Here is a 26,656-nt window from a genome sequence, read left to right on the forward strand (position 1 = left end):
CACAGCTCCGTGCGGCAGCAGAGAGCAGGGTGTAGTGTACGGGAGAGTAATACCCCGTCACTACTGAAGGGTCACTTGGGTATTGTCGTTCCCCCTGTATTTATGGGGAGGTTGGTATAGAACATCTTGTCAATGTACTGCTATGTATTTTCCTGTTACTGTGAAACGTGCATGTGCAGGCCGGCTAGGGTGTTATTCCAGCTCTGAGTCACTAGAGGGAGCTAGGGAGCCCTAGTTTATATAAGGCCCAGTCAGGAAGTAGTAAGCAGGCAGACAGTGGGAGAAGGAGTCAGAGATGATCCTGTGTCTGAGTCAAGGCCAGGCCAGGCTATGGGCCTGTGAGAGGAGCGCAGGCCTGAAGCCTGCCGACTAGGAGAGGGTAGTAAAGGCCCTGTAACCGGGTTCCAGATCCAAGGAAAAGGTTCCCCTCCTGAGTCATCATCCATTGTAGCGGAAACATCCTAAGCACCAGCCGGGACATGGAATACAACAGAGGCCAATCTGATAAAGCAAGAGGTACTCAAGATAACAGAGGAGGTACTAGATAAGGACAGCTTCAAGGATACGCCAGCTATAGGGCATTAGACCTTGGAGAATAAGTCACAAGATTCAGGACCAGTCAGGAATAGTGTGCAAGCCGCCTGTACTGCATCTCCTGTAATTAACACTCTGTAAAGAACATTGCTATAACCGGCCAGTCTGTACTTCTAAGAACCACCTGTATTCAAATAGAAACCAACTGTCTTCCATGGAACGGCGTTTCCAACTGCGTCCATGTATGATTATCACTGATATTCAGTAAAGTTCCAGTTTTTGGTTGGCTATCCTGTGGTTGCTTCATTCTTCTACATTGCTATACACGGCGTGTCACCGTTTAATTGACACTGGCGTCACGAACTTTTAATCACCTGCCTGTTCCAGTATCTGCCCCATTGAAGACGACAGTGGATCCCAGGTTAGTGGGTTGATCTGCACTACCAAGCCCAGCATTCACTACTGACCCCCTGGGACACTGCAAGGGGATCTGGATGGCTGCAGGCTACCGTTCAAGGTCTGCTCCCGGGGTCTGGGGAGGCTACTGCTTCGGCTCTCCCCTCCAGCCGGCCGCGGAGGACAAGGCCTCCGGCGCGCCTAAGGCTACTTTCACACTAGCGTTCGGGCGGATCCGTTCTGAACGGATCCGCTCATATTAATGCAGACGGAGGCTCCGTTCAGTACGGATCCGTCTGCATTAATAACTTTAAAAAAATTCGCAAGTGCGAAAGTAGCCTGCGCGGATCCGTTCAGACTTTCAATGTAAAGTCAATGGGGGACGGATCCGCTTGAAGATTGAGCCACATTGTGGCATCTTCAAACGGATCCGTCCCCATTGACTTACATTGAAAGTCTGGACGGATCCGCACGGATCCGCACGCCTCCGAACGGCCAGGCGGACACCCGAACGCTGCAAGCAGCGTTCAGCTGTCCGCCTGTCCGTGCGGAGGCGAGCGGAGCGGAGGCTGAACGCCGCCAGACTGATGCAGTCTGAGCGGATCCGCCTCCATTCAGACTGCATCAGGGCTGGACGGCTGCGTTCGGGTCCGCTCGTGAGCTCCTTCAAACGGAGCTCACGAACGGAAACCCGAACGCTAGTGTGAAAGTAGCCTAAGTCCAGAAGTGACCCCGAGGGTCCGGCGCCGGTTAAGGAGCCCCTCTGTGGCCCCTCCAGCACGCGCTGCGGTGAGTACCCGTTCTTCCAGGCAGTCGCGTGCTGGGAGGAATCCTGTGGTACGGCGGGACCCTAGGAGGGGGGTGCGGGACCTCCCCCTCTCCTCTGATGCAGGCAGCGTGGGATCCGGAGCTGGTTCGGCAGAGGGATCGGGCCCTGGTCTCTCTGCCCGGCGTGTGACAGGAAGGCAGGCTGCATCTGCTGGTCGGCGGGGTCCTGTGTGTGGCCCTGAGCTTGTTTACTCACCGGAGCAGCTCAGCGCTGGCTTCAGGTCGACTCTGGAGGATGAAGGAAGGGCGACATCTGGTGGCAGAGCTGCAGATCTGCAGGCTCTTGGAGCTCCAAGCGGGACGAGGGTGACATCTGGTGGCGAGGCTGAGGTACTGCAGGCCTTGGGATCTACAAGTGCTGTGAGGGAGACATCTAGTGGCGCAGCTGCAGGTTTGCAGGCTGCAGGGTCTACAGATTCCAGAGATGTTACAGAACAGATGCGGGCGTCTGGACGGGAGTTCGTCGCCAGTCAAGTTTCGGTGCCTCACGTTCCGGCTGGTGGAGTCACAGCGTCCGCGCAGCCAGGTGAGATAAGCGGGGATTCCTCTTTAGTGGTTGCTAATAGTGGGGGAGCCTCGGGGGTGGTGGGAGTCTCCGGGGTGTCCGTTGCCGGTGGGTTGGGGGAGTTGTTGTTGGGGTTGCGTGATTTGGTGACGGGGTTGGTAGGTACGGGGATAGTGGCGGGGTCCCCTTTGATGGCATGGGGGGTGCAACGTCCGGGATTGCTGGGTGTGAGTGCGGCCGGGGGTCTTGGTGGGGCGGGTGCTGGGGACGGCAGTTCAGGCGCTGGAGGTGGGGTTGGGGCAGCGCACCAGGGAGTGGCGGATAAGGAGGGCGATAAAGGAAGGGACGGGGCCAGGGAGAAGGATGGTGAGGAGCCGCGTTTGGATGACGCTGCGAAAGGGGAGGTTTATGTGTGCTTTGAGGGGCCGCTGGGGGCGCACTTGAAGCAGGAGGTTAGGGAGAGAATTTGGAAAGGGGAGTACGTGGATTTATTTTCGCTGCTTCCCCTGGAGCGCTTTAATTTGGACCGGGATAGGCGGGATGATAGGAAAAAGGAGGAAGAGGATAAGCGGCGTTCTCGTTTGATTCCGCGGACTTTTTCAAACTGGTTACAGGCTTTTGTGATCTTAGCCAGTGTTATCGGGGAGAAGGCGCCAGATAATTGTTCAGCACTTTTCTGTTATCTGGATGCAATAGGCGAGGCATACCGAGTATATGGGGGTTTGGGGTGGTTGAGGTATGACGAGCAGTTCAGGCAGCGGAAGGCGGTCCGGCCTAGTATGCGCTGGGACCATAAAGACATTGGCCTGTGGATGCGGGTTATGACTCCGGCCAGGGCTGGGCAGCCCTTTCCGGGGGGAGCCGGGGGTTCGGGGCAATCGGAGCGCTCGGCGGCCTCAGTTAAGGGACTCTGTTTTTCGTTCAATGAGGGGGGATGCAAGTACGGGGACAAGTGCAAGTTCAAGCACGAGTGTTCCTTTTGCGGGGGAAACCACGGGGCGCAGCGTTGCTTCAGGGGGCGCAGGGGTAAGAGTGGGGATGATGCGGCTGGAAAAGGGGCGGACGCCAATACGGGTGGCAGAGATGGAGCGTTTTCTAAATGAATACCCTGATGTGGAGGCGGCGGAATTTTTGCTTGCTGGTTTTCGGGAGGGTTTTCGGATTCCGTATGTTGAAGGGGTTGGGGGGTCGGGGGTAAAAAATTTGCGTTCTGCGACGGAACTTCCTGGAGTGGTGACAGAGAAACTGCGCAAAGAGGTGGAGTTAGGTCGCATGGCAGGGCCCTTTCGGGAATTGCCGATGCAGGATTTGCGGGTGTCTCCGTTGGGGGTCGTACCTAAGAGGGAGCAGAATAAATTCCGCCTTATACATCACCTTTCTTTCCCAAAAGGGAACTCCGTTAACGATGGGATCGCGCCGGAATTGTGTTCGGTTGTATATACGTCGTTTGATGAGGCGGTTCATTGGGTCCGGTTGTATGGGCAGGGGGCGCTGTTGGCCAAGGTTGATATTGAGGCGGCATTTCGTCTTTTGCCGGTGCACCCGGAGTGTCAGCACTTGTTGGGGTGTTTCTGGGATGGGGGGTATTTTGTTGACCAGTGTTTGCCAATAGGTTGTTCGGTTTCATGCGCTTATTTTGAGAAGTTCAGTACTTTTTTGGAGTGGGTGGTACGTGAGCGGTCAGGTTGGGGTTCTATCATTCATTATTTGGATGATTTTTTGTTTATCGGGCCGCCATGTTCTAATGGCTGCTCGGTGATGTTGCATTCTTTTGAAGCCATATCTCGCCTTTTCGGTGTTCCTTTGGCGTCTGGAAAGACGGAGGGCCCGAAGACGCGATTGAGTTTTTTGGGGATAGTCATTGACACGGTGGCTATGGAGTGCAGGTTGCCTGAGGATAAACTTGTGGATTTGCGGCGGGAGGTGTCTGTGGCTTGCGGAAAACGGAAAATGCGGCTCCGCGAGTTGCATTCCCTATTGGGCAAGCTTAATTTTGCGTGTCGCATAATGCCCATGGGGCAAATTTTTTGTAGGAAATTGGTTAGGGCAACGGCGGGAGTGCGGTCTCCCCACCATTTTGTTCGGGTTACCCGTGAGTTGCAGGATGACTTGACGGTGTGGGCGTCTTTTTTGGAAACGTACAATGGGCGGTCCTTGTGGATGGCGGACGGAGTGTCGGCAGCAGATTTGGATTTGTTTACGGATGCGGCTGGGGGCCGGGGTTTTGGGGCGTTCTGGGGGGCCGTTGGTGTGTGGGGGAATGGCCGGATGTATGGAAGGAGGAGGGCTTGTTGACAAACTTGGTGTTGCTGGAACTTTTCCCCATTGTGGTGGCAGTGTCCATTTGGGGTGGAATCTTTCGGGATCGGAAGGTCTGTTTTCATTGCGATAATATGGGGGTGGTTGAGGCCATTAATCGCAATTCAGCTTCGTCGCCACCGGTTGTGCGGTTGCTTCAGTATTTGACGTGGGGTTGCCTGTCTTTAAACGCGTGGGTGGTGGCGTCTCATGTACCGGGGGTTAGTAACTCAATTGCGGATGCTTTGTCTCGTTTCCAGTGGGATCGTTTTCGCGCTTTGGCACCGGAGGCGGAGACGGAGGGGACCAGCTTTCCGCCGGAAATGTGGAATCTGCCGTTCGGTCGGTTGAGGATCTGGTGAGGGGTTCTTTGGCGGCGGGAACCTGGGCGGCGTATGAACGGGCGTGGGCCCTGTAGGAGGCCTGGAGGCGGCGGTTGCAGGGTTGTGGGTTGGAGGATAGCGCGTTGATGTTGCTTTGGGTGGGGCACTGTCGGGAGGAGGGGTGGTCGTATTCCAGGGTGGTCAAGTTTATGGCGGGTGTGGCCTTTGGTTGTCGGAGCCGGGGGGTGGTGGATGTGTCGAAGTCTTTTTGGGTTGCGCAAGCTTTGCGTGGTTGGAGGAGGCGTGCATCCGATGTGGATAGTCGCCGTCCGATTTCTTTTAGTTTGTTGGTGGATCTGTTGGGTCAGTTGGAAGGGGTTTGTATTTCGGAATGGGAGGTTGGGCTGTTTAGGTTGGCTTTTTCGCTCGCCTTTTTTGGGGCCTTGAGGATCGGAGAGTTGGTTAGTCCAAGTAGGGGGCGGGCGGGAGGCCTTTGTGGGCAGGATGTGGAATTATTTGATGACCGTTTGGAATTCTGCATTAGACGGTCAAAAACGGACCAGCTGGGTCGGGGTTGTAGGGTAGTGTTGTTCCAAGTAGAGGGTTCGGTCGCGTGCCCGGTTCGATGCCTCAGGGAGTTTTGGGGACGGGATGGGTCAGGGGGAGCGGGCCCTTTATTAGTTCATGGGGACGGGTCTTATCTTTCTCGTTTCCAGTTTATAGCAGTTCTGCGATCATGCTTGTCGGGCTTGGGTAAGGATCCCTCTTTGTATGGGGGACATTCTTATCGGATCGGGGCGGCCACGGAGGCTGCCAGGAGGGGGTTGGGCGATGACGTTATTCGGCGTATTGGCCGTTGGGAGTCTATTCGATTTCGGTCATATGTGAGGCCCTCATGGGTATGAGGAACTTGCGGGAAAGGGGGCTGGGGGTAGATGGCAGTGTTTGGTTGACGTTTTTCTTTGTCTCTTGTAGGTGTTCCACCGTGCTTGGTTTGGATTATGGGGCACTCCTACGTGTTCTGGGGAGCGTTGCGAGCGGCAGTCAGGCCGGACGGGCGGCAGTTGTCGATTTCGAGAGAGGTGGCGGTAATTCGTTGGATTGGGATGCGTGGGATGCTGTGGAGTCGGGTTCTTCCTGAGTTTTACAGATTTGCACGGTTGGATAGGCCTCCTAATGTTTTGGTGTTGCATGTCGGGGGGAATGATTTGGGGGCACGCCCCTTCAGGGAGTTAGCGAGGGACATTAAGTTTGACTTGCTACGTTTGTGGGCGCAATATCCGCGACTGGTGACGGTTTGGTCGGATGTGGTGCCGCGCCAGCATTGGAGAGAGGCGAGGTCTGTGGAGCGGCTGAATAAGGCGCGAATCAAGGTTAACAGGGCAGTTGGTAGGTTTGTGGCACGTAACGGTGCCATTGTTGTTAGGCATAGGGAGCTGGAGCCCGGTGTGGGGGCGTTTGGAGGAGAGATGGGGTGCACTTGAACGGGGTGGGGATTGATCTCTGGTGTTCCGATTTGCAGGACGGCATTGAATTAGCGCTGCGGGTGTGGCGGGACACAAGTAGGTGAGGTGTTCACCTTCTTGAGTCGTGGGCGGTGGGGGGTCCTTGGAGTTGGTGGTTATGGTGGCTCTGGCGTGGTGGGGAGGGAGCCAAAGGAGGCTCTGGACTCCCCAGGTACTGGTTTAAGGTGTGATATGGCGGGTAGCGGCCCAAGTTGGTTGCCCTTGGTTACCGGTTCCTGCCTCTGAGCTGGCGTTCATCGGCTAGAGGTAATTTAACTGAGGGCGAGGCCAGTTATCCGTCATTTATGGGGCTTCAAGGACCCTCCCCGTGTTGGCATTCATGGGTTCTTGGTAAGGTTTTAGGGCGGGGCCTTCAGGTGGGAAGGCCAAGGGTTAAGTTATGTATTTATGATATTTATTTGTATTTATGTTATTAATAAAAGGCTGCTGTGGCCATATAATCCACTTGCTGAGTCTGTCATTATTGGGAGGGGGAGTGGAGTTTAAGAGGTAAGCGACTCGACATTACGCCGGTCAAGTTCTTAGTAGGATAGACTCTGTCAGACTCCATCGGTGACCAGAAGAGGACGCTGAGATGGGCATACTCTGCCAGAGCCTCAGGGTTACCAGCCCATCGATTGTTGGAATACAGCAACAGCTGCAGCTTAATGCAGGAGGAGCCGTGTGAAGCTGACAGTAGATGGCGCTGTGTTAACCATCACTGCTTATTCCAGTGCAGTTCCTCCAGGGTATGTACTGTCTGGTGACGATGGAGATGTTCTCGCTGGTGGTCTCCATCTTGATGATGATGTTACAGTTAATGGTCACTGTTTTGTCCCAAGTAAAGTAAACCAGTTTTTTGTTCTCTCACAACGTCTGAGCGCCGTTCATGCTCGCAACACAAACACTGCAACAGGTAATGGGCCCAGGACACAGACAAAAAGAAACACAACAGCTTGGTGGGTGGATGGACCCCAGGAATCTTCCAGAAGTCTCATCCTCAGAATACAAGAGACACAGTCTGCATATATGAGGGGAAAGCTGGCCGGCAGCTCCCGGTGAGAATGATCAGCAATTAACGATGAGCGAACTGGTTCCACTGGTTTGGGAATCGGTCTGAACTTCTCTTTGTGATTTATTTCAGCATTTAGTACACAAATGAGTGTTTCTCAACAATATATATGCGCTGTCGGTTAGTCCTTCTTATTATGGAGAGTCCATGGTATGGCACGTAAGCGGTGTTGTAGGCCAGACGATGCCCCTACTCTGCCAAGTACATGTGTGCAGTATTGTAGGCCAGACGATGCCCCTACTCTGCCAAGTACATGTGTGCAGTATTGTAGGCCAGACGATGCCCCTACTCTGCCAAGTACATGTGTGCAGTATTGTAGACCAGACGATGCCCCTACTCTGCCAAGTACATGTGTGCAGTATTGTAGGCCAGACGATGCCCCTACTCTGCCAAGTACATGTGTGTAGTATTGTAGGCCAGACGATGCCCCTACTCTGCCAAGTACATGTGTGCAGTATTGTAGACCAGACGATGCCCCTACTCTGCCAAGTACATGTGTGCAGTATTGTAGGCCAGACGATGCCCCTACTCTGCCAAGTACATGTGTGTAGTATTGTAGGCCAGACGATGCCCCTACTCTGCCAAGTGCATGTGTGCAGTATTGTAGACCAGACGATGCCCCTACTCTGCCAAGTACATGTGTGCAGTATTGTAGACCAGACGATGCCCCTACTCTGCCAAGTACATGTGTGCAGTATTGTAGGCCAGACGATGCCCCTACTCTGCCAAGTACATGTGTGCAGTATTGTAGGCCAGACGATGCCCCTACTCTGTCAAGTACATGTGTGCAGTATTGTAGGCCAGACGATGCCCCTAATCTGCCAAGTACATGTGTGCAGTATTGTAGGCCAGACGATGCCCCTACTCTGCCAAGTACATGTGTGCAGTATTGTAGGCCAGACGATGCCCCTACTCTGCCAAGTACATGTGTGCAGTATTGTAGGCCAGACGATGCCCCTACTCTGCCAAGTACATGTGTGCAGTATTGTAGGCCAGACGATGCCCCTACTCTGCCAAGTACATGTGTGCAGTATTGTAGGCCAGACGATGCCCCTACTCTGCCAAGTACATGTGTGCAGTATTGTAGGCCAGACGATGCCCCTACTCTGCCAAGTACATGTGTGCAGTATTGTAGGCCAGACGATGCCCCTACTCTGCCAAGTACATGTGTGCAGTATTGTAGGCCAGACGATGCCCCTACTCTGCCAAGTACATGTGTGCAGTATTGTAGGCCAGACGATGCCCCTACTCTGCCAAGTACATGTGTGCAGTATTGTAGGCCAGACGATGCCCCTACTCTGCCAAGTACATGTGTGCAGTATTGTAGGCCAGACGATGCCCCTACTCTGCCAAGTACATGTGTGCAGTATTGTAGGCCAGACGATGCCCCTACTCTGCCAAGTACATGTGTGCAGTATTGTAGGCCAGACGATGCCCCTACTCTGCCAAGTACATGTGTGCAGTATTGTAGGCCAGACGATGCCCCTACTCTGCCAAGTACATGTGTGCAGTATTGTAGGCCAGACGATGCCCCTACTCTGCCAAGTACATGTGTGCAGTATTGTAGACCAGACGATGCCCCTACTCTGCCAAGTGCATGTGTGCAGTATTGTAGGCCAGACGATGCCCCTACTCTGCCAAGTACATGTGTGCAGTATTGTAGACCAGACGATGCCCCTACTCTGCCAAGTACATGTGTGCAGTATTGTAGGCCAGACGATGCCCCTACTCTGCCAAGTACATGTGTGCAGTATTGTAGGCCAGACGATGCCCCTACTCTGCCAAGTGCATGTGTGTAGTATTGTAGGCCAGACGATGCCCCTACTCTGCCAAGTACATGTGTGCAGTATTGTAGGCCAGACGATGCCCCTACTCGGCCAAGTACATGTGTGCAGTATTGTAGGCCAGACGATGCCCCTACTCTGCCAAGTACATGTGTGCAGTATTGTAGGCCAGACGATGCCCCTACTCTGCCAAGTACATGTGTGCAGTATTGTAGGCCAGACGATGCCCCTACTCTGCCAAGTACATGTGTGTAGTATTGTAGACCAGACGATGCCCCTACTCTGCCAAGTACATGTGTGCAGTATTGTAGGCCAGACGATGCCCCTACTCTGCCAAGTGCATGTGTGCAGTATTGTAGGCCAGACGATGCCCCTACTCTGCCAAGTACATGTGTGCAGTATTGTAGGCCAGACGGTGCCCCTACTCTGCCAAGTACATGTGTGCAGTATTGTAGGCCAGACGATGCCCCTACTCTGCCAAGTGCATGTGTGCAGTATTGTAGGCCAGACGATGCCCCTACTCTGCCAAGTGCATGTGTGCAGTATTGTAGGCCAGACGATGCCCCTACTCTGCCAAGTGCATGTGTGCAGTATTGTAGGCCAGGCGATGCCCCTCTGGGTTTCTGTGAAAAATATTTAAATTAGCTCTCCTAAATAGCAGCAGCAGATGTTAGACATGATAACTTACAAGTAGAGTTGAGCGGACACCTTGATGTTCGAGTTCGACAGGTTTGGCCAAACTTCGGAAAAAGTTTGAGTTCGGGACCCGAACTTGACCCCGAACCCGAACCCCTTTGAAGTCAACAGGGACCCGAACTTTTGAGCACTAAAATGGCTGTAAAAATGTCATGGAAAGGGCTAGAAGGCTGCAAATGGTGTCAAAATGTGGTTAGGAGCATGGCAAGTGCTCTGCAAACAAATGTGGATAGTGAAATGACTTCAAATAACATAAAATACGTAAAAATAAAAAATAATCTTGATCTAGGAGGACCAGGTCCATATGGAGTAGGAAGTTGAGGAGGCGGTGTATGTGGAAGCGGCGGTGGAGGAGGAGGACGTAGCCTACACAAATTTTTGGTTTTAATTTAATTTAGTAAAATTAGGGTACCCTCCAAAAGAGTGTGAAATATCCAAAATACAAGACTGAGCGATTGCGCTGCAGTATAACAATGGCTGCTTAGTGCCGGTATACAGGTCTATTCTGCACAAGGTACGGACAAGTCCTGAGGGATCCAGGCCTGGTTCATTTTAATGACCGTGAGCTTGTCCACATTGGCTGTGGACAGGCGGCTGCGCTTGTCTGTGATGATGCCCCCTGCCGTGCTAAACACACGTTCAGACAATACACCGGCTGCAGGGCAGGCTAGCACCTCCAAGGCGTAAAGGGCAAGCTCAGGCCATGTGCCCAATTTGGAGACCAAGAAGTTGAAGGGGGCAGACCCGTCAGTTAGTACGTGTAGGCGTGTGCACACATACTGCCCCACCATGCAGTGACGGATCCAGAGCCTGGTCTCGGGAGGAGCTCTTCCGGATTATTTTCTGTCCGCCGCCACAAAACAATGGTGCTTATAGAACAGACTACACAGTGTAGCAGTATACTGTATATTGTGGGGCACAGTGTAGCGGTATACTGTATATTGTGTGCACAGTGTAGCGGTATACTGTATATTGTGTGCACAGTGTAGAGGTATACTGTATATTGTGTGGCACAGTGTAGCGGTATACTGTATATTGTGTGGCACAGTGTAGAGGTATACTGTATATTGTGTGGCACAGTGTAGCGGTATACTGTATATTGTGTGGCACAGTGTAGCGGTATACTGTATATTGTGGGGCACAGTGTAGAGGTATACTGTATATTGTGTGGCACAGTGTAGCGGTATACTGTATATTGTGGGGCACAGTGTAGAGGTATACTGTATATTGTGGGGCACAGTGTAGAGGTATACTGTATATTGTGTGGCACAGTGTAGCGGTATACTGTATATTGTGTGGCACAGTGTAGAGGTATACTGTATATTGAGTGGCACAGTGTAGAGGTATACTGTATATTGTGGGGCACAGTGTAGAGGTATACTGTATATTGTGTGGCACAGTGTAGAGGTATACTGTATATTGTGTGGCACAGTGTAGAGGTATACTGTATATTGTGGGGCACAGTGTAGCGGTATACTGTATATTGTGTGGCACAGTGTAGAGGTATACTGTATATTGTGGGGCACAGTGTAGAGGTATACTGTATATTGTGGGGCACAGTGTAGAGGTATACTGTATATTGTGGGGCACAGTGTAGAGGTATACTGTATATTGTGGGGCACAGTGTAGCGTATACTGTATATTGTGGGGCACAGTGTAGCGGTATACTGTATATTGTGGGGCACGGTGTAGAGGTATACTGTATATTGTGTGGCACGGTGTAGCGGTATACTGTATATTGTGGGGCACGGTGTAGAGGTATACTGTATATTGTGGAGCACAGTGTAGAGGTATACTGTATATTGTGTGGCACAGTGTAGCGGTATACTGTGTATTGTGTGGCACGGTGTAGAGGTATACTGTATATTGTGTGGCACGGTGTAGAGGTATACTGTATATTGTGTGGCACGGTGTAGAGGTATACTGTATATTGTGTGGCACGGTGTAGAGGTATACTGTATATTGTGTGGCACGGTGTAGAGGTATACTGTATATTGTGTGGCGCGGTGTAGCGGTATACTGTATATTGTGTGGCACAGTGTAGAGGTATACTGTATATTGTGGAGCACAGTGTAGCAGTATACTGTATATTGTGTGGCACAGTGTAGCGATATACTGTATATTGTGTGGCACAGTGTAGCGGTATACTGTATATTGTGGGGCACAGTGTAGAGGTATACTGTATATTGTGTGACACGGTGTAGAGGTATATTGTGTGGCACGGTGTAGAGGTATACTGTATATTGTGGGGCACAGTGTAGAGGTATATTGTGTGGCACAGTGTAGAGGTATACTGTATATTGTGTGGCACAGTGTAGCGGTATACTGTATATTGTGGGGCACAGTGTAGAGGTATACTGTATATTGTGGGGCACAGTGTAGAGGTATACTGTATATTGTGGGGCACAGTGTAGCGGTATACTGTATATTGTGGGGCACAGTGTAGAGGTATACTGTATATTGTGGGGCACAGTGTAGCGGTATACTGTATATTGTGGGGTACAGTGTAGAGGTATACTGTATTTTGTGGGGCACAGTGTAGCGTATACTGTATATTGTGGGGCACAGTGTAGAGGTATACTGTATATTGTGTGGCACCGTGTAGCGGTATACTGTATATTGTGGGGCACAGTGTAGCAGTATACTGTATATTGTGGGGCACAGTGTATGCTATATGTGTATAACATAAACATATTTTATATGAAATCTTACAATTACTTGGCTTGGCCCTTGGGGGTCTCGGACGCCACTTCACCACTTGGCCGGGGGCTCGGCGGAGCTGATGTTGTGTTTTATCCTAATGAGAAAGATTTCATAATAAGTATTTGGAGAAGGGGCAGAGGGATAGCAGAGCAGGGAGAGGTCGGTGCTGCTACTAGGGGGTCATACCATGGGGGGGTAATAAAGCCCACCATAATGCCCCCCCCCAGTAGAAATAATTTTCCTTATAATGTGACAGTGGAAAAAATACCCCCTTGTAATGCCCCCAGTTGAGGTAATGTCCCCATAGTGCCCCCATAATGTGCCAGTATAAAATACCTGTCACGGCTGAGGATGGGGAAAACCCTCAGCTGTGCGATGCCAGAAGATGTTACGCGCTGCTTGACCAGGACGACAGTATTAGGGAGCAGGTCACCTCCTATCGCGTCCCTAAACTGACCCTGACTCCTATCCATATGAGTCAACCCTGAAGGTGGGAGGACTCATACACCGGATGCCTAGGGGTCCCTACTAGCCCTCAGGGTTGCCCTGGAACAAGGAGCAGGGTAAGATGACATGTTCTTTCTGGACACGAATGAACAGGAGTCTCACTGGCCAAGCTGCAGGGAAAGGAACATAAACAGCCTATGGATATGGCAGGAGGCTGAAAAGCACTTCCACACCTGCCTGCCACAGACACTCAGACTGGATCCCGTGCAAGACAACAAGTGTCCACACCCAAACACAGATGGACACAGCACACACACAAACACACAGGAACCCAGATCCATAGGTGCATAACATAACAAAGGAAAACATCAAATGGACATCAACATAAACTTAAGAGTCACAGTTAGTTTATGACCACAAGGGTGGCCCCCACTGGCAGATGTAATGCACAGGAGGCTGCTCCAGCTAAGCATGGCTGAAGCAACCCACTGAGACATGCCAAACACAGAGGCTTTATAGGCCTAAGTGGCCACACCCACACAGACACACCCAGTGTCTCACACACACAGAAAGGGAGTTAACCCTTCCACCACCAGGGAAGGGAAAACACCACTTAAAGGGGAAGTGCACAAAACAACACACGCAACCGCATGCACAACATAGCAAGCTGCGACGACACAGCTCAGACTGCTATGCTGCCACATACATACTGTTGCCAGCAGCAACCACAGGTGAGGCAAATACCACAGCCCTCACCTGTGATTGACAACCAAACCAAAGACCGCTGACAACCGCATGCGGTTCAGAAGTCACGACCATAACCATGGCCGTGACAATACCCCTATATAGTGCCCCCAGTAAATGCCCCCATAGTGCTCCTCTCCCCCCTTCCTCCTAGTGCCCCCATAATGTACCAGTATAAAATGCCCCAGTAGATGCCCTCAGTGTCCCCCATAATTTGCAAGTATAAAATACCCCTTCTTAGTGCCCCCGTAGATGACCCCATAGTACTCCTCTCCCACCTTCCCCATAGTACCCACCATAATGTGTCCCAGTATAAAATTCTACTGTACAGAGCCCCCCATATAAAACACCCCTTCTTTGTGACCTCAGAAGATGCCCCTATAGTGCCCCCCATAATATAGAAACCTAGAATGTGTCGGCAGATAAGAACCATTTGGCCCATCTAGTCTGCCCAATGTACTGAATACTATGGATAGCCCCTGGCCCTATCTTATATGAAGGATGGCCTTATGCCTATCCCATGCATGCTTAACCTCCTCCACTGTATTTGCAGCTGCCACTTCTGCAGGAAGGCTATTCCATGCATCCACTACTCTCTCAGTAAAGTAATACTTCCTGATGTTACTGTTAAACCTTTACCCCTCTAATTTAAAACTATGTCCTCTTGTAGCAGTTTTTCTTCTTTTAAATATTCTCTCCTCTTTTACCTTGTTGATTCCCTTTATGTATTTAGCAGTTTCTCTCATCTCCCCTCTGTCTCGTCTTTCTTCCAAGCTATACATGTTAAGGTCCTTTAATCTTTCCTGGTAAGTTTTATCCTGCAATCCATGGACCAGTTTAGTAGCTCTTCTCTGAACTCTCTCCAAAGTATCAATATCCTTCTGGAGATATGGTCTCCAGTACTGAGCACAATACTCCAGATGAGGTCTCACTAGTGCTCTGTAGAGCGGCATGAGCGCCCCCTCTGTCTACTGGTAATGCCTCTCCCTATACACCCAAGCATTCTGCTGGCATCTCCTGCTGCTCTCTGACATGGTCTGCCTACCTTTAAGTCTTCTGATATAATGACCCCTAAATCCCTTTCCTCAGATACTGAGGTTAGGACTGTATCACTGATTTTATATTCTGCTCTTTGGTTTTTACGTCCCAGGTGCATTATCTTGCACTTATCAACATTAAATTTTAGTTGCCAGATTTTTGACCGTTCCTCTAGTTTTCCTAAATCCTTTTCCATTTGGTGTATCCCTCCAGGAACATCAACCCTGTTACAAATCTTTGTGTCATCAGCAAAAAGATTCACCTTACCATCGAGGCCTTCTGCAATTTCGCTGATAAAGATATTAACCAATATGGGTCCCAGAACAGATCCCTGAGGTACCCCACTGGTAACAAGACCTTGGTCTGAATATACTCCATTGACCCTCTGTTGTCTGTCCCTCAGCAACTGCCTAATCCATTCAACAATATGGGAGTCCAAGCCCAATGACTGCACTTTATTGATAAGCCTTCTATGTGGGACAGTATCAAAAGCCTTACTAAAGTCTAGATAAGCGATGTCTACTGCACCTCCGCCATCTTTTATTTTAGTCACCCAATCAAAAAAATCAATAAGATTAGTTTGACATGATCTCCCTGAAGTAAACCCATGCTGTTTTTCATCTTTCAATCCATGGGATTTTAGATGTTCCACAATCCTCTCCTTAAGTATGGTTTCCATTAATTTCCCCACTATTGATGTCAGGCTTACTGGCCTATAGTTGCCCGATTCCTCCCTACTACCTTTCTTGTGAATGGGCACAACATTTGCTAATTTACAATCTTCTGGGACGACTCCTGCTGCCAGTGATTGGTTAAATAAATCTGTTAATGGTTTTGCTAGTTCGCCGCTGAGCTCTTTTAATAGCTTTGGGTGTATCCCATCAGGCCCCTGTGACTTATTTGTAGTAATTTTAGACAGCTGACTTAGAACCTCTTCCTCTGTAAAGACACATGCGTCAAAAGATTCATTAGTCTTCTTTCCTAACTGAGGTCCTTCTTCATTTTCCTTTGTAAAGACTGAACAGAAGTATTCATTGAGGCAGTCAGCTAGTTCTTTATCTTCTTCCATATACCTTCCTTCTTTAGTTTTTAATTTGGTAATTCCTTGTTTTAGTTTCCTTTTTTCATTTATGTATCTGAAGAATGTCTTATCGCCTTTTTTCCCTGACTGAGCTAATTTCTCTTCTGCCTGTGCTTTTGAAGCTCCTATAACTTGTTTGGCCTCTCTCTGCCTAATCTTATAAATTCGTCTGTCATCCTCGTTTTTTTTTTTTTTTATAATTCCTAAATGCTATCTTTTTGTTTTTAATGATTTTGGCCACTTCTGCTGAGTACCACAGTGGTCCCTTCCTTTTTTTGCTTTTACTGACAAGCCTAATGCAATTTTCTGTTGCCTTCAATAGTGCCACTTTTAAGTAGTCCCATTTCTCCTGGACTCCAATAAAACTGTTCCAGTCTGATAGGGACTCGTATACCACTAATCTAATTTTAGAAAAGTCAGTTTTTCTAAAATCTAAAACTTTTGTTTTTGTGTGGTGTGACTCAGTCACTGTACTTATAGTAAACCACACTGACTGGTGATCACTAGATCCCAAGCTTTCCCCTACAGTAATATCAGATACCAAATTCCCATTTGTGAATACTAAATCTAAAATGGCCTCCTTCCGAGTTGGCTCCTCCACTACTTGCTGTAGAGATAATCCCAGTAGGGAATTTAGAATATCTGTACTCCTGGCAGAACTAGTTATTTTGGTTTTCCAGTTTACATCTGGAAGATTGAAGTCTCCCATAATGATAACTTCCCCCTTCAATGTCATTGTAGCTATTTCCTCAACTAGTAGATCATCTAATTCTTTGACTTGGCTAGGTGGTCTATATATCACACCTACACGAGTTACCTGATGATTATCAAGCTGCAAGGTAACCCAAACGGACTCTAAATTGTTCTCGCTAACGTGTATCAAATTAGATGTTATGCTATCTTTCACATACAGGGCCACCCCTCCCCCCTTCTTGCCTTCTCTGTCTTTCCTGTATAGAGAGAACCCTGGTATTGATATATCCCAGTCATTACTCCCCTTGAATCACGTCTCAGTAACAGCCACTACATTCTCAGATGCCATTATAGCCTCAAGTTCATTGATCTTATTCCCTAGACTGCGAGCATTTGTAGACAAGACTCTGAGCTTGTCATTTCTTAACCTTTGTGCTACTGGCCTCTTCTGGCATTGTTCCGGGGGGCAGTCGGACTGCTGGATTATCATTCTTTTGCCCCCCTTTCCTAGTTTAAATGCTTCTCCGAAAATACTTGGAACTGTTCACCGAGGACATTCGTTCCCTTGAGAGAAAGATGCAAACCATCTTTCTTGTACAGTTCTTTTCCATTCCAACAAGAGCTAACATAAGACACAAAGCCAAACCCTTGGTTCCGACACCATTCACCAAGCCATACATTGAATTCCTTAATGCGCATCTTCCTGTCATGCTGAAGGTTCTGCACAGGCAAAACTGCAGAGAATGAAACAGTTGATGCAACCTCCCGTATATCCTTTCCAAGTGTGTGAAAAGCTTCTTTCACCTTTGAAACCTCATTGCAAGCCAGATAGTTTGTCCCAAGATGGAGAATAACATCCACTTCCCTTTCCTGCTTTGCTTGCCTAACAATATTTAGGATCCGTCGTCTATCCCTGCTAGCGGTAGCACCAGGGAGACATCTCACAACACCATTCTCCTCAAACTTCACACCTCTTATGATGGAATCGCCCACCAACAGCTGCTTTCTATCAATCCTCACCTTCTCCTTTTTGTCTTTGGCTGCAGTCTTACATACTTTAGGCATGGGAGATGATTGTTTCTCACCCACTGTGCTTGAGCCATCCTCCATGTTGCTCTTGCACTCTGAAAGTGCTGCAAATGAATTATGGAGAGCCACAGACTGTGGGACATGCCTTCTATCCACAACTCTCAGTCTACCTGAACCTACAGTAACCCATCTTCCATTTCTAGGGGGCCTCTGTGGCAGTGGCATTACAATGTTCTCAGCCTGAGTTTGTTTAGTGGTTAATTGAAAAATCTCATATTTCAAAAAGGTAATTTCCTGCTGAATTATGGAGAGCTTTCTCCAGATCAGACAGTATCCAAACCTCTGAAGAGTGGAACCTGAAATTAAAGCACAACAATTCCTGCACAGAACCAGGTCTGCCATTGTAAAGAGGGGAAAGATTTTAGCAAAAAAATCTTACTTGTTTAGATTGTATCCACCTCCTGAGTATCTCCTGAATATCTCCAATGCACTTATAACAAGCAGCACTTGAAATAGCAGCCTTGGAAAAACAGCAAGCTATGATTAGCAAGCTAATACTGTGTGGATATATATACACACACTCCCACAAAGGCTCCTCCCCCATCAGCAAATTAACACCTTACTTGCCTATGCTCATTTGCAATCAGACAATAGAGATACTGTGTCTAGAAAATTCCTTACCTCTTTTGAAACACAGTGTCTGAGTAATAATGTGCCAGTAATAACAGCCCCCCCATTATGTGTCAGCTATAACAGCCCCCCATCATGTGCCAGCAATGACAGCCCCCAATTATGTGCCAGTAATGACAGCCCCCCATTATGTGCCAGTAATGACATCCCCCCATTATGTGCCAGTAATGACAGCCCCCATTATGTGCCAGTAATGACAGCCCCTCATTATGTGCCAGTAATGACAGCCCCATCATGTGCCAGTAATAGCCCCCCCCATCATGTGCCAGTAATAGCCCCACCATCATGTGCCAGTAATAGCCCCCCCATCATGTGCCAGTAATAAAAGCCCCCCAAATGTGCTAGTAATGACAGCCCCCTATTATGTGCTAGTAGCCAGAGCCCACCATTATGTGCCAGTAATGACAGCCCCCCCTTGTGCCAGTAATGACAGCCCCCCATTATGTGCCAGTAGCCAGAGCCCCCCATCATGCGCCAATAATAACAGCCCCCCCATCATGTGCCAGTAATAACAGCCCCCCATCATGTGCCAGTAATAACAGCCCCCCATCATGTGCCAGTAATAACAGCCCCCCATTATGTGCCAGTAATAACAGCCTCCCTATTATGTGCCAGTAATGACAGCCCACCATTATGTGCCAGTATCCAGAGACCCCCATTATGTGCCAGTAATGACAGCCCACCATTATGTGCCAGTATCCAGAGACCCCCATTATGTGCCAGTATCCAGAGACCTCCATTACGTGCTAGTAGCCACCAGTATTGTACACCAAAAAAATAAACACTTATACTTACCTCCTTGGCAGCGATGCGATCCACCAGTGCCACCATGTTGGTGAAATGCTGCCTCCTGCTAAGACGTTCCATATCAGCTGGTGGTGCTGGTTGTTGCGGCGAGGTGACAAAGCTTTTCCACATTTCGGCCATGCTAACCCTGCCTTCTGAGGTGCTGACGGTGCCCCAGCTGCATTGGCGACCTCTTCCTCATTCTCTGCCTTCGCCTTGTGCTTCCACTGTGCCCCCGCTGTCAGGTGGGAATGCCACCAGCAGCGCATCTACCAGGCTGCCCAGAGGCAATGAAAAGCTGTCCTCTGTGGGAGGTGTATTGTCTGTGTCCTCTATATCCCCCCAGCCACGCACCAGTGATGGCCATGAGCTGGTCTGGGTGCCACCGTGCTGTGAACATGGTTCCTCCTCCTCCATCTTCTCCTCCTGATCCTCCACCTCGTCATCCTCCAGAACTGTGCCCTGGCTGGACAATTGTGTACCTTGGGTTTGTGGGTGCAGGAACCCACCCTCGGAGCCACTTGGGAATTACTGGCCGGAAACCCTATGAAATGATCCCTCTTCCTCCTCCTCCTCCTGTGCCACATCCTCTTTCATCATCGCCAGGAGTGTTTTCTCAAGGAGACATAGAAGTGGTATTGTAACGCTGATAACGGCGTCATCGCCACTGGCCATGTTGGTGGAGTACTCGAAACAGCGCAACAGGGCACACAGGTCTCACATGGAGGCCCAGTCATTGGTGGTGAAGTGGTGCTGTTCCGCAGTGCGACTGACCCGTGCGTGCTGCAGCTGAAACTCCACTATGGCCTGCTGCTGCTCGCACAGTCTGTCCAGCATGTGCAAGGTGGAGTTCCACCTGGTGGGCACGTCGCATATGAGGCGGTGAGCGGGAAGGCCGAAGTTACGCTGTAGCGCAGACAGGCGAGCAGCGGCAGGATGTGAACGCCGGAAGCGCGAACAGACGGCCCGCACTTTATGCAGCAGCTCTGACATGTCGGGGTAGTTGTGAATGAACTTCTGCACCACCAAATTCAGCACATGCGCCAGGCAAGGGATGTGCGTCATTCCGGCTAGTCCCAGAGCTGCTACGAGATTTCGCCCATTATCGCACACCACCAGGCCGGGCTTGAGGCTCACCGGCAGCAACCACTCGTCGGTCTGTTGTTCTATACCCTGCCACAACTCCTGTGCGGTGTGGGGCCTGTCCCCCAAACATATGAGTTTCAGAATGGCCTGCTGACGTTTACCCCGGGCTGTGCTGAAGTTGGTGGTGAAGGTGTGTGGCTGACTGGATGAGCAGGTGGAAGAAGAGGAGGAGGAAGCTGAGTAGGAGGAGGTGGCAACAGGAGGCAAACTGAAGCGCCCTGCAATCCACAGTGGTGGAAGGACGTGCGCCAAACTGCTATCCGCCTCAGGCCCAGCCGCCACTGCATTTACCCAGTGTGCTGTTATGGAGATATAACGTCCCTGACCGTGCTTACTGGTCCACGTATCCGTAGTCAGGTGCACCTTGCCACAGATGGCGTTGCGCAGTGCACACCTGATTTTGTGCATTGCACCCCCCCTCCCTCCCTTGTCACTCTCATTCCCCCCCTCCCTTGTCACTCTCATTCCCCCCCCTCCCTTGTCACTCTCATTCCCCCCTCCCTTGTCACTCTCATTCCCCCCTCCCTTGTCACTCTCATTCCCCCCTCCCTTGTCACTCTCATTCCCCCCCCTCCCTTGTCACTCTCACCCCCCCTCCCTTTTCACTCTCATTCCCCCCCTTGTCACTCTCACCCCCCCTCCCTTGTCACTCTTATTCCCCCATTTTCACTGTCATTTCCCCCCTCCCTTGTCACTCTCACCCCCCTCTCTTTTGTCACTCTCATTCCCCCCCTTGTCACTCTCATCCCCCCCTCCTTTGTCACTCTCATTCACCCCCATTGTCACTCTCATTCCCCCCTCCTTTGTCACTCTCCCCCCCCCTCCATTGTCACTCTTATCCCCCCCTCCCTTGTCACTCTTATCCCCCCTCCCTTGTCACTCTTATCCCCCCTCCCTTGTCACTCTTATCCCCCCTCCCTTGTCACTCTTATCCCCCCTCCCTTGTCACTCTTATCCCCCCTCCCTTGTCACTCTTATCCCCCCTCCCTTGTCACTCTTATCCCCCCTCCCTTGTCACTCTCATTCCCCCCTCCTTTGTCACTCTCTCCCCCCCTCCCTTGTCACTCTTATCCCCCCCTCCCTTGTCACTCTCATTCCCCCCCTCCCTTGTCACTTTCATTCCCCCCTCTCTTGTCACTTTCATTCCCCCCTCCCTTGTCACTTTCATTCCCCCCTCCCTTGTCACTCTCATTCCCCCCCTCCCTTGTCACTCTCATTCCCCCCCCTCCCTTGTCACTCTCATTCCCCCCCTCCCTTGTCACTCTCATTCCCCCCCTCCCTTGTCACTCTCATTCCCCCCTCCCTTGTCACTCTCATCCCCCCCCTTGTCACTCTCATCCCCCCCTCCTTTGTCACTCTCATTCCCCCCTCCTTTGTCACTCCCCCCCCTCCTTTGTCACTCTTATCCCCCCTTCCCTTGTCACTATCATTCCCCCCCACCTCTAGTGTAGCGTGGCCGAGCTCCTGCCGGACTGAAAGGAAGTGCACACTAAGCCTTACAGGTGGCGCCGGCTCTGGCCACTTCCCTCATTTGATGAGCTCATATTTCTCAAATTTAGGATCTGGCCCTAAATGGGTGTTTTATTAATAGCAGAGTAGAACCACAGTATGTAAAGGGTGCATCTCACAATGACATATGCAGCAAAGGGTGAGAAATTAAGTTTTTTGCCCAGAATTTGAGTTTTTTTAATTACAGAATATGACAGCAGTATATAACCCTTGAATTTGACATGTGCAGATGCAGCAAGGGTTGTGAAATTGTGTATTTTGCCCAAAAAAGGTGTTTTATTAATAGCAGAATAGAACCACAGTATGTAAAGGGTGCATCTCACGCGTATAGATGCAGACTAGGGCGCAATTGAAGATTTTTGCCTAAAATGGGTGTTTTATTAATAGCAGAATAGAACCACAGTATCTAAAGGGTGTATTTCGCAAGGACATTTGCAGCAAAGGCTGCAAAATGTAGTTTTTTTGTCCAAAATGGGTGTTTTTTTTATAACAGAATATGAAAGTAGTATATTGAATTTCACACGTGCAGATGCAGCAAGGGCTGTAAAATTGTGTATTTTGCACAAAAAGCGTGTTTTTTAAAACCCAGAAAATTATAGCAGTTTTTTTAGCTTAAATCACACACTGACTAATGCGGCAGAGGCCCCAGATGAAGGTTATTACCAAAAATTGGTGTTTTTTCAAAGCCAGAAAATTATTAAAGTATTTCAATTTTGTTTTTAACAATCACAGATGCAGCAAAGGCTGCAATATCAAGTATTTTACTAGCAGAATATGACAGCAGTATATAATCCTTGAATTTCATACGTCCAGATGGAGCAAGGGCTGTAAACTAGTGTATTTTGAACAATAAGGGTGTTTTAAAACACCCAGATTATTATTGCAGTATTTCAAGCTTGGATTTGAATGTCACAAAAGCTCAAATGCTGTGCTGGTGCACTGAGCTCGCATAAAATGGCCGCCGCCGCCCACCTAACTAACAGACGGATATATGTATGTAGATCGCTGAGTACAATTGGAGTTCTGATAACAGATTCTGTCCTATTCTTTCCCTCACAGCAGCAGCAGCCTCTCCCTACACTAAGCACAGCAGAGTGACGTGCAGCGCTACGTGCCTCCAGCTTATATAGAGCCCGGGTCACATGCTGCACTGGCCAATCACAGCCATGCCATTAGTAGGCGTGGCTGTGATGGCTTCTAAGGTCAGACGGTTAACCGCTTGTTGATTGGCTGCTCTGCAACCTTTCAAAAAGCACCAAGAAATCGTCGAACAACGAACCTGAACTTTTACTGAAATGTTCGGGTTCAGGTCGGGGGTCCAAAAATCCTAAAGTTCGGTACGAACCCGAACTTTACAGTTCTGGTTTGCTCAACCCTAGTCACAGCAGTTACAGTCCATGCTAGTCTAGGTGACTAGAAACCAGTAATAATATACCTGAAATCTGGGCATTGCCATGACAATGCAGGGAGGATAAGCATCCATGTCCTGCTCATCCACCCTAAGAGAATTTTATAGCAGTTTATCATTTTACCCATGAATTGAGTCCTTCACTAACCAGAAACAAGGCCTTGTGTTGGTCACGTAGTAACTGCAGGAATTCGAGCCCGAGGGGTCAACTGGGAAAGTTCCTTCAGCCTGGAGATACTGTAATATCTGTGGTGTATGGATCAGGTTTTGTTTGGCCATCGGCCTCCTGGGAAAAATGTTTACAGGTTAGAAGTAGATTCTAGCAGCTGTGATGGCATGTCACCTGTCATTTGTCTTCCCTCTGGCCACCAACACTGGTTTTTCCAGAAGAAACAGCTAACATTTCTAAGGAGACCTTCAACCTTTGCAGCTGAAAAACAAGAAAAGAGGATTTACTAATAAGCCACATCTAGTCTTCTCCTGGTAAACAACCACTGTCATGTAAATGAGTGTAGACGTGACCAGTACTCATTGTGCTCAACGTATGTGACTTTCTGCCATGCAGTAATGGCTTCCTCCCTGCAGGTATTCCAAACAGTCCTGGATGGCTTTGACAGGTTGCGTTCTGAGATGTTTGGCTTACAGTTCCTTCAGTCTCATCCTGCATGACAATGGTCATTGTAATTCACTGATCTGTAGACAAGCTGAAGGATATTTCTCTTTTCTGGGTGAGCAATCTCCACAAGGCAAAGACGCCCCTACAAAATTACAGCGAGGGTTTAAAAAAAAAATATTTTTCTATTGATACAACTCCCATTGTTACATGGTTTGTGTGATTCAAAAAGACAAATGTCCATCACGTTTAACCAATGTTCAACAAACCATCAGACATTACATTTTACATTTGTGTGTTCTCAAACAATATTATTCTAGTTTGTCCACAGAAAACACAATAATCCCCCCAAAACTAAAAGAAGCAGAATGAACAAAAACCCACTCAAAAACACCACAGACACTGAGGGTAATAGTAATAATAGATAAGGTAAGTATAGTCACTCTAGGATTCATATGCTCCATCGTGGACCTCATCCATATGTCCTGAAATGCGATATCAGCTTTTCCATATAAGCAGCGCATTTAAACCAAAAATCAGGAACAAGAGTTTATATAAATGTGCATTCCCGATAACTGACCATGGAAAAGTCCCTTTAAAACAGTTCACCAGCATTTCAGGAAACCTTTGCATCCTGTCCTATCAAGCTTGCTCGTGGGTCAGTATCTAATGAGTCTAAGATAATGGTTTGTTAACACAAACAAAACAAAAATTGGACAGGTCCCATCTCTACAGAAGTTGAACATAGACAGGTCCAATCTACGCAACCAAAAGCATTGAGTCAGCTGGTGCCATAATGGAGATAATGATCTTGGGCAGTATTTTACATCAAAGCTTCAAAGACTTGGGGGGGATCTTTAATGTTTTAGTTATCCTGAGATACGATATGCCCAAAGTGTTTTACGGCTGCTTATCTCCCCAGAGACACTTTGTTCAATCCGAGAACAGGGGCGGATTGGGAACCAAAAGTGGTCCCATTTTGAAGGGTCTGAATTGATAGAAGGCCAGGGAACACAAGTAGTGGGGGGGGGGGGGGGGTTGTCAACAATATCGTAGCTCAAAATAACGTCCCAGCAGAACCAGTTAATTACAGCTGAGAATTCATTATGTACCTGGCCAGCGGCAAGGACAGCATTGGCCCACCTTGAAATTTTCCTGTAGGGTCTACGGCCAATGCCCTGGTCCAGGTAAATTAGTAGGGCTTCTAGGCTACATTCATGTGAGAAATTGTGAAAAATGGACACTATCAGATCTTCATGGCGATTTTGCCTCAGGTTGGGCATCCAAGTTCTGGCCTTACATCTCTAGAAAGGGGCGAGTGCCCATGTGCATGCATGTGGATGAGGTGAGTATGTTTTATTTTAACTCCTGAATGGCCCCTTTTTTATTACAGTTCAACCATTTTAATGGCCTTTAGATGCATGCACAGCCTTTAAAAATGGACTAATTGGTTTTAATAGGGTTAGTCTAGCCATAAAAATGGCCAAAAATAGGACATGTCCTATTTTATTATGGTGGCTATTCACTGGCCGGCCATTTGAATAGCCTCATAGTTGTTGCTTGGCTTTTAAAACTACCTAGCGATGACCGCCTTGCACTGTTGAGAAGATAGCCTTTGGCAAGACAATCCATCTTCTATGATGGCCAGGTTCCTTCCCAATAATTGCCTGATCGTTAATGGAGGAGGGAGCTCCATGTGAGGTAGCCATCGCCCATCCATATCCTGATTTATTACACAGGACAATCTGCTGCCCCAAAACAATTCAGGTGTCCACATCAACAATGCTTTCACCCAATCAACAAGCATTTACATTGGACGATTATAAGGAAGAAGCATTCAGACGATCGTTCATTCCTGATAATCGGCCCTGAACAAACTCTTCCAAGGACAACTGAGACATCATCTTTCTAACAGTCGTGAAGATCACAAGTTTCTCATGTCTCTTAGCACAGGTAGCCTTGTCGACCAGTCACTTGCACTTTTATTGCTAAATGAAGTCATCAACAATGGAGAAGGATGGATCAGTGTTCAAGTCCCCATCACTGCTTGTATGGTAGTTTTACATCTGTTTGGCGGTTAATTGATAGCAGCATATAACAGTGAGGTTACCCCTTCTTCAAGATGTGTTTTTAACCATATGCATGGGATGGAGACAGAAATGACTGACGTTGAGAATTTGTGACATTTCAAGCCAGTGTCAGATGGGTAGACTGCATCTCTCGAATAATTGCTGGGAAGTGAGAAGATCAGGAAGAGATGTAAAATGGTAGATAACCCTCTGATCCGGGTGAGAGATTGAAGAGAAGCCTCCTCTGGAAACAGTGATTGGCGCAGAGCCAACATCAGTGTGACTTTACATCTCACAGGTCCACGAAGAAGTGTGAAATGCGAAAGAGCCGTCGCCTTGCCTGTACACCCCGTGTCCTGGCTGTGATTGTAATGTTTTTGGAATAAAAAGAATATGTTTTATTGTTGATGTTAAATCTGCACCTTCTTCTAATGTATACAGAATTCTTCAGGCCAGTAATGTGGTCTAGGAGTCTTTCTCATGGCTTTTAGGACAACCAGATATGGTGTTGGTGTTGGGCCTAAGGCAAAACCACACTAATGATAATATTATCTTTTCTGGGTGAAATTATTTCTGAACTTTGAGCTATGGAGATGGTCTCAGGACACCCGATTATTAGATGGTTTCAGTGGTTGTCTCATACCCGTTTCTCTGCTGCCCCCCAGTCTTATTGTGTAAAGGTGCACCCTGGTAATATTGAGCAGAATATGGAAGCTTTAGGTAGCCTCTCTCACCTGTCATGGAGCTTCACTCTCTGGA

General features: G+C 48.9%; 1 protein-coding gene across 1 annotated transcript in view; it reads left to right on the plus strand.

Moving 5' to 3' along the window:
* The first annotated feature begins 2,196 nt into the window (after positions 1 to 2,196).
* Positions 2,197 to 26,656, plus strand: part of LOC122945572 (serine protease 27-like) — a 32,195-nt gene continuing 7,735 nt past the window's right edge. The window contains exons 1-4 of the mRNA XM_044304640.1: positions 2,197 to 2,284; positions 5,601 to 5,637; positions 5,860 to 5,972; positions 7,129 to 7,305. Of these exons, the coding sequence (XP_044160575.1) occupies positions 2,197 to 2,284; positions 5,601 to 5,637; positions 5,860 to 5,972; positions 7,129 to 7,305 (415 nt within the window). The remainder of the gene's footprint in view (positions 2,285 to 5,600; positions 5,638 to 5,859; positions 5,973 to 7,128; positions 7,306 to 26,656) is intronic.

Source organism: Bufo gargarizans, chromosome 8 (genome assembly GCF_014858855.1).
Source record: "Bufo gargarizans isolate SCDJY-AF-19 chromosome 8, ASM1485885v1, whole genome shotgun sequence".
Taxonomy (NCBI): domain Eukaryota; kingdom Metazoa; phylum Chordata; class Amphibia; order Anura; family Bufonidae; genus Bufo; species Bufo gargarizans.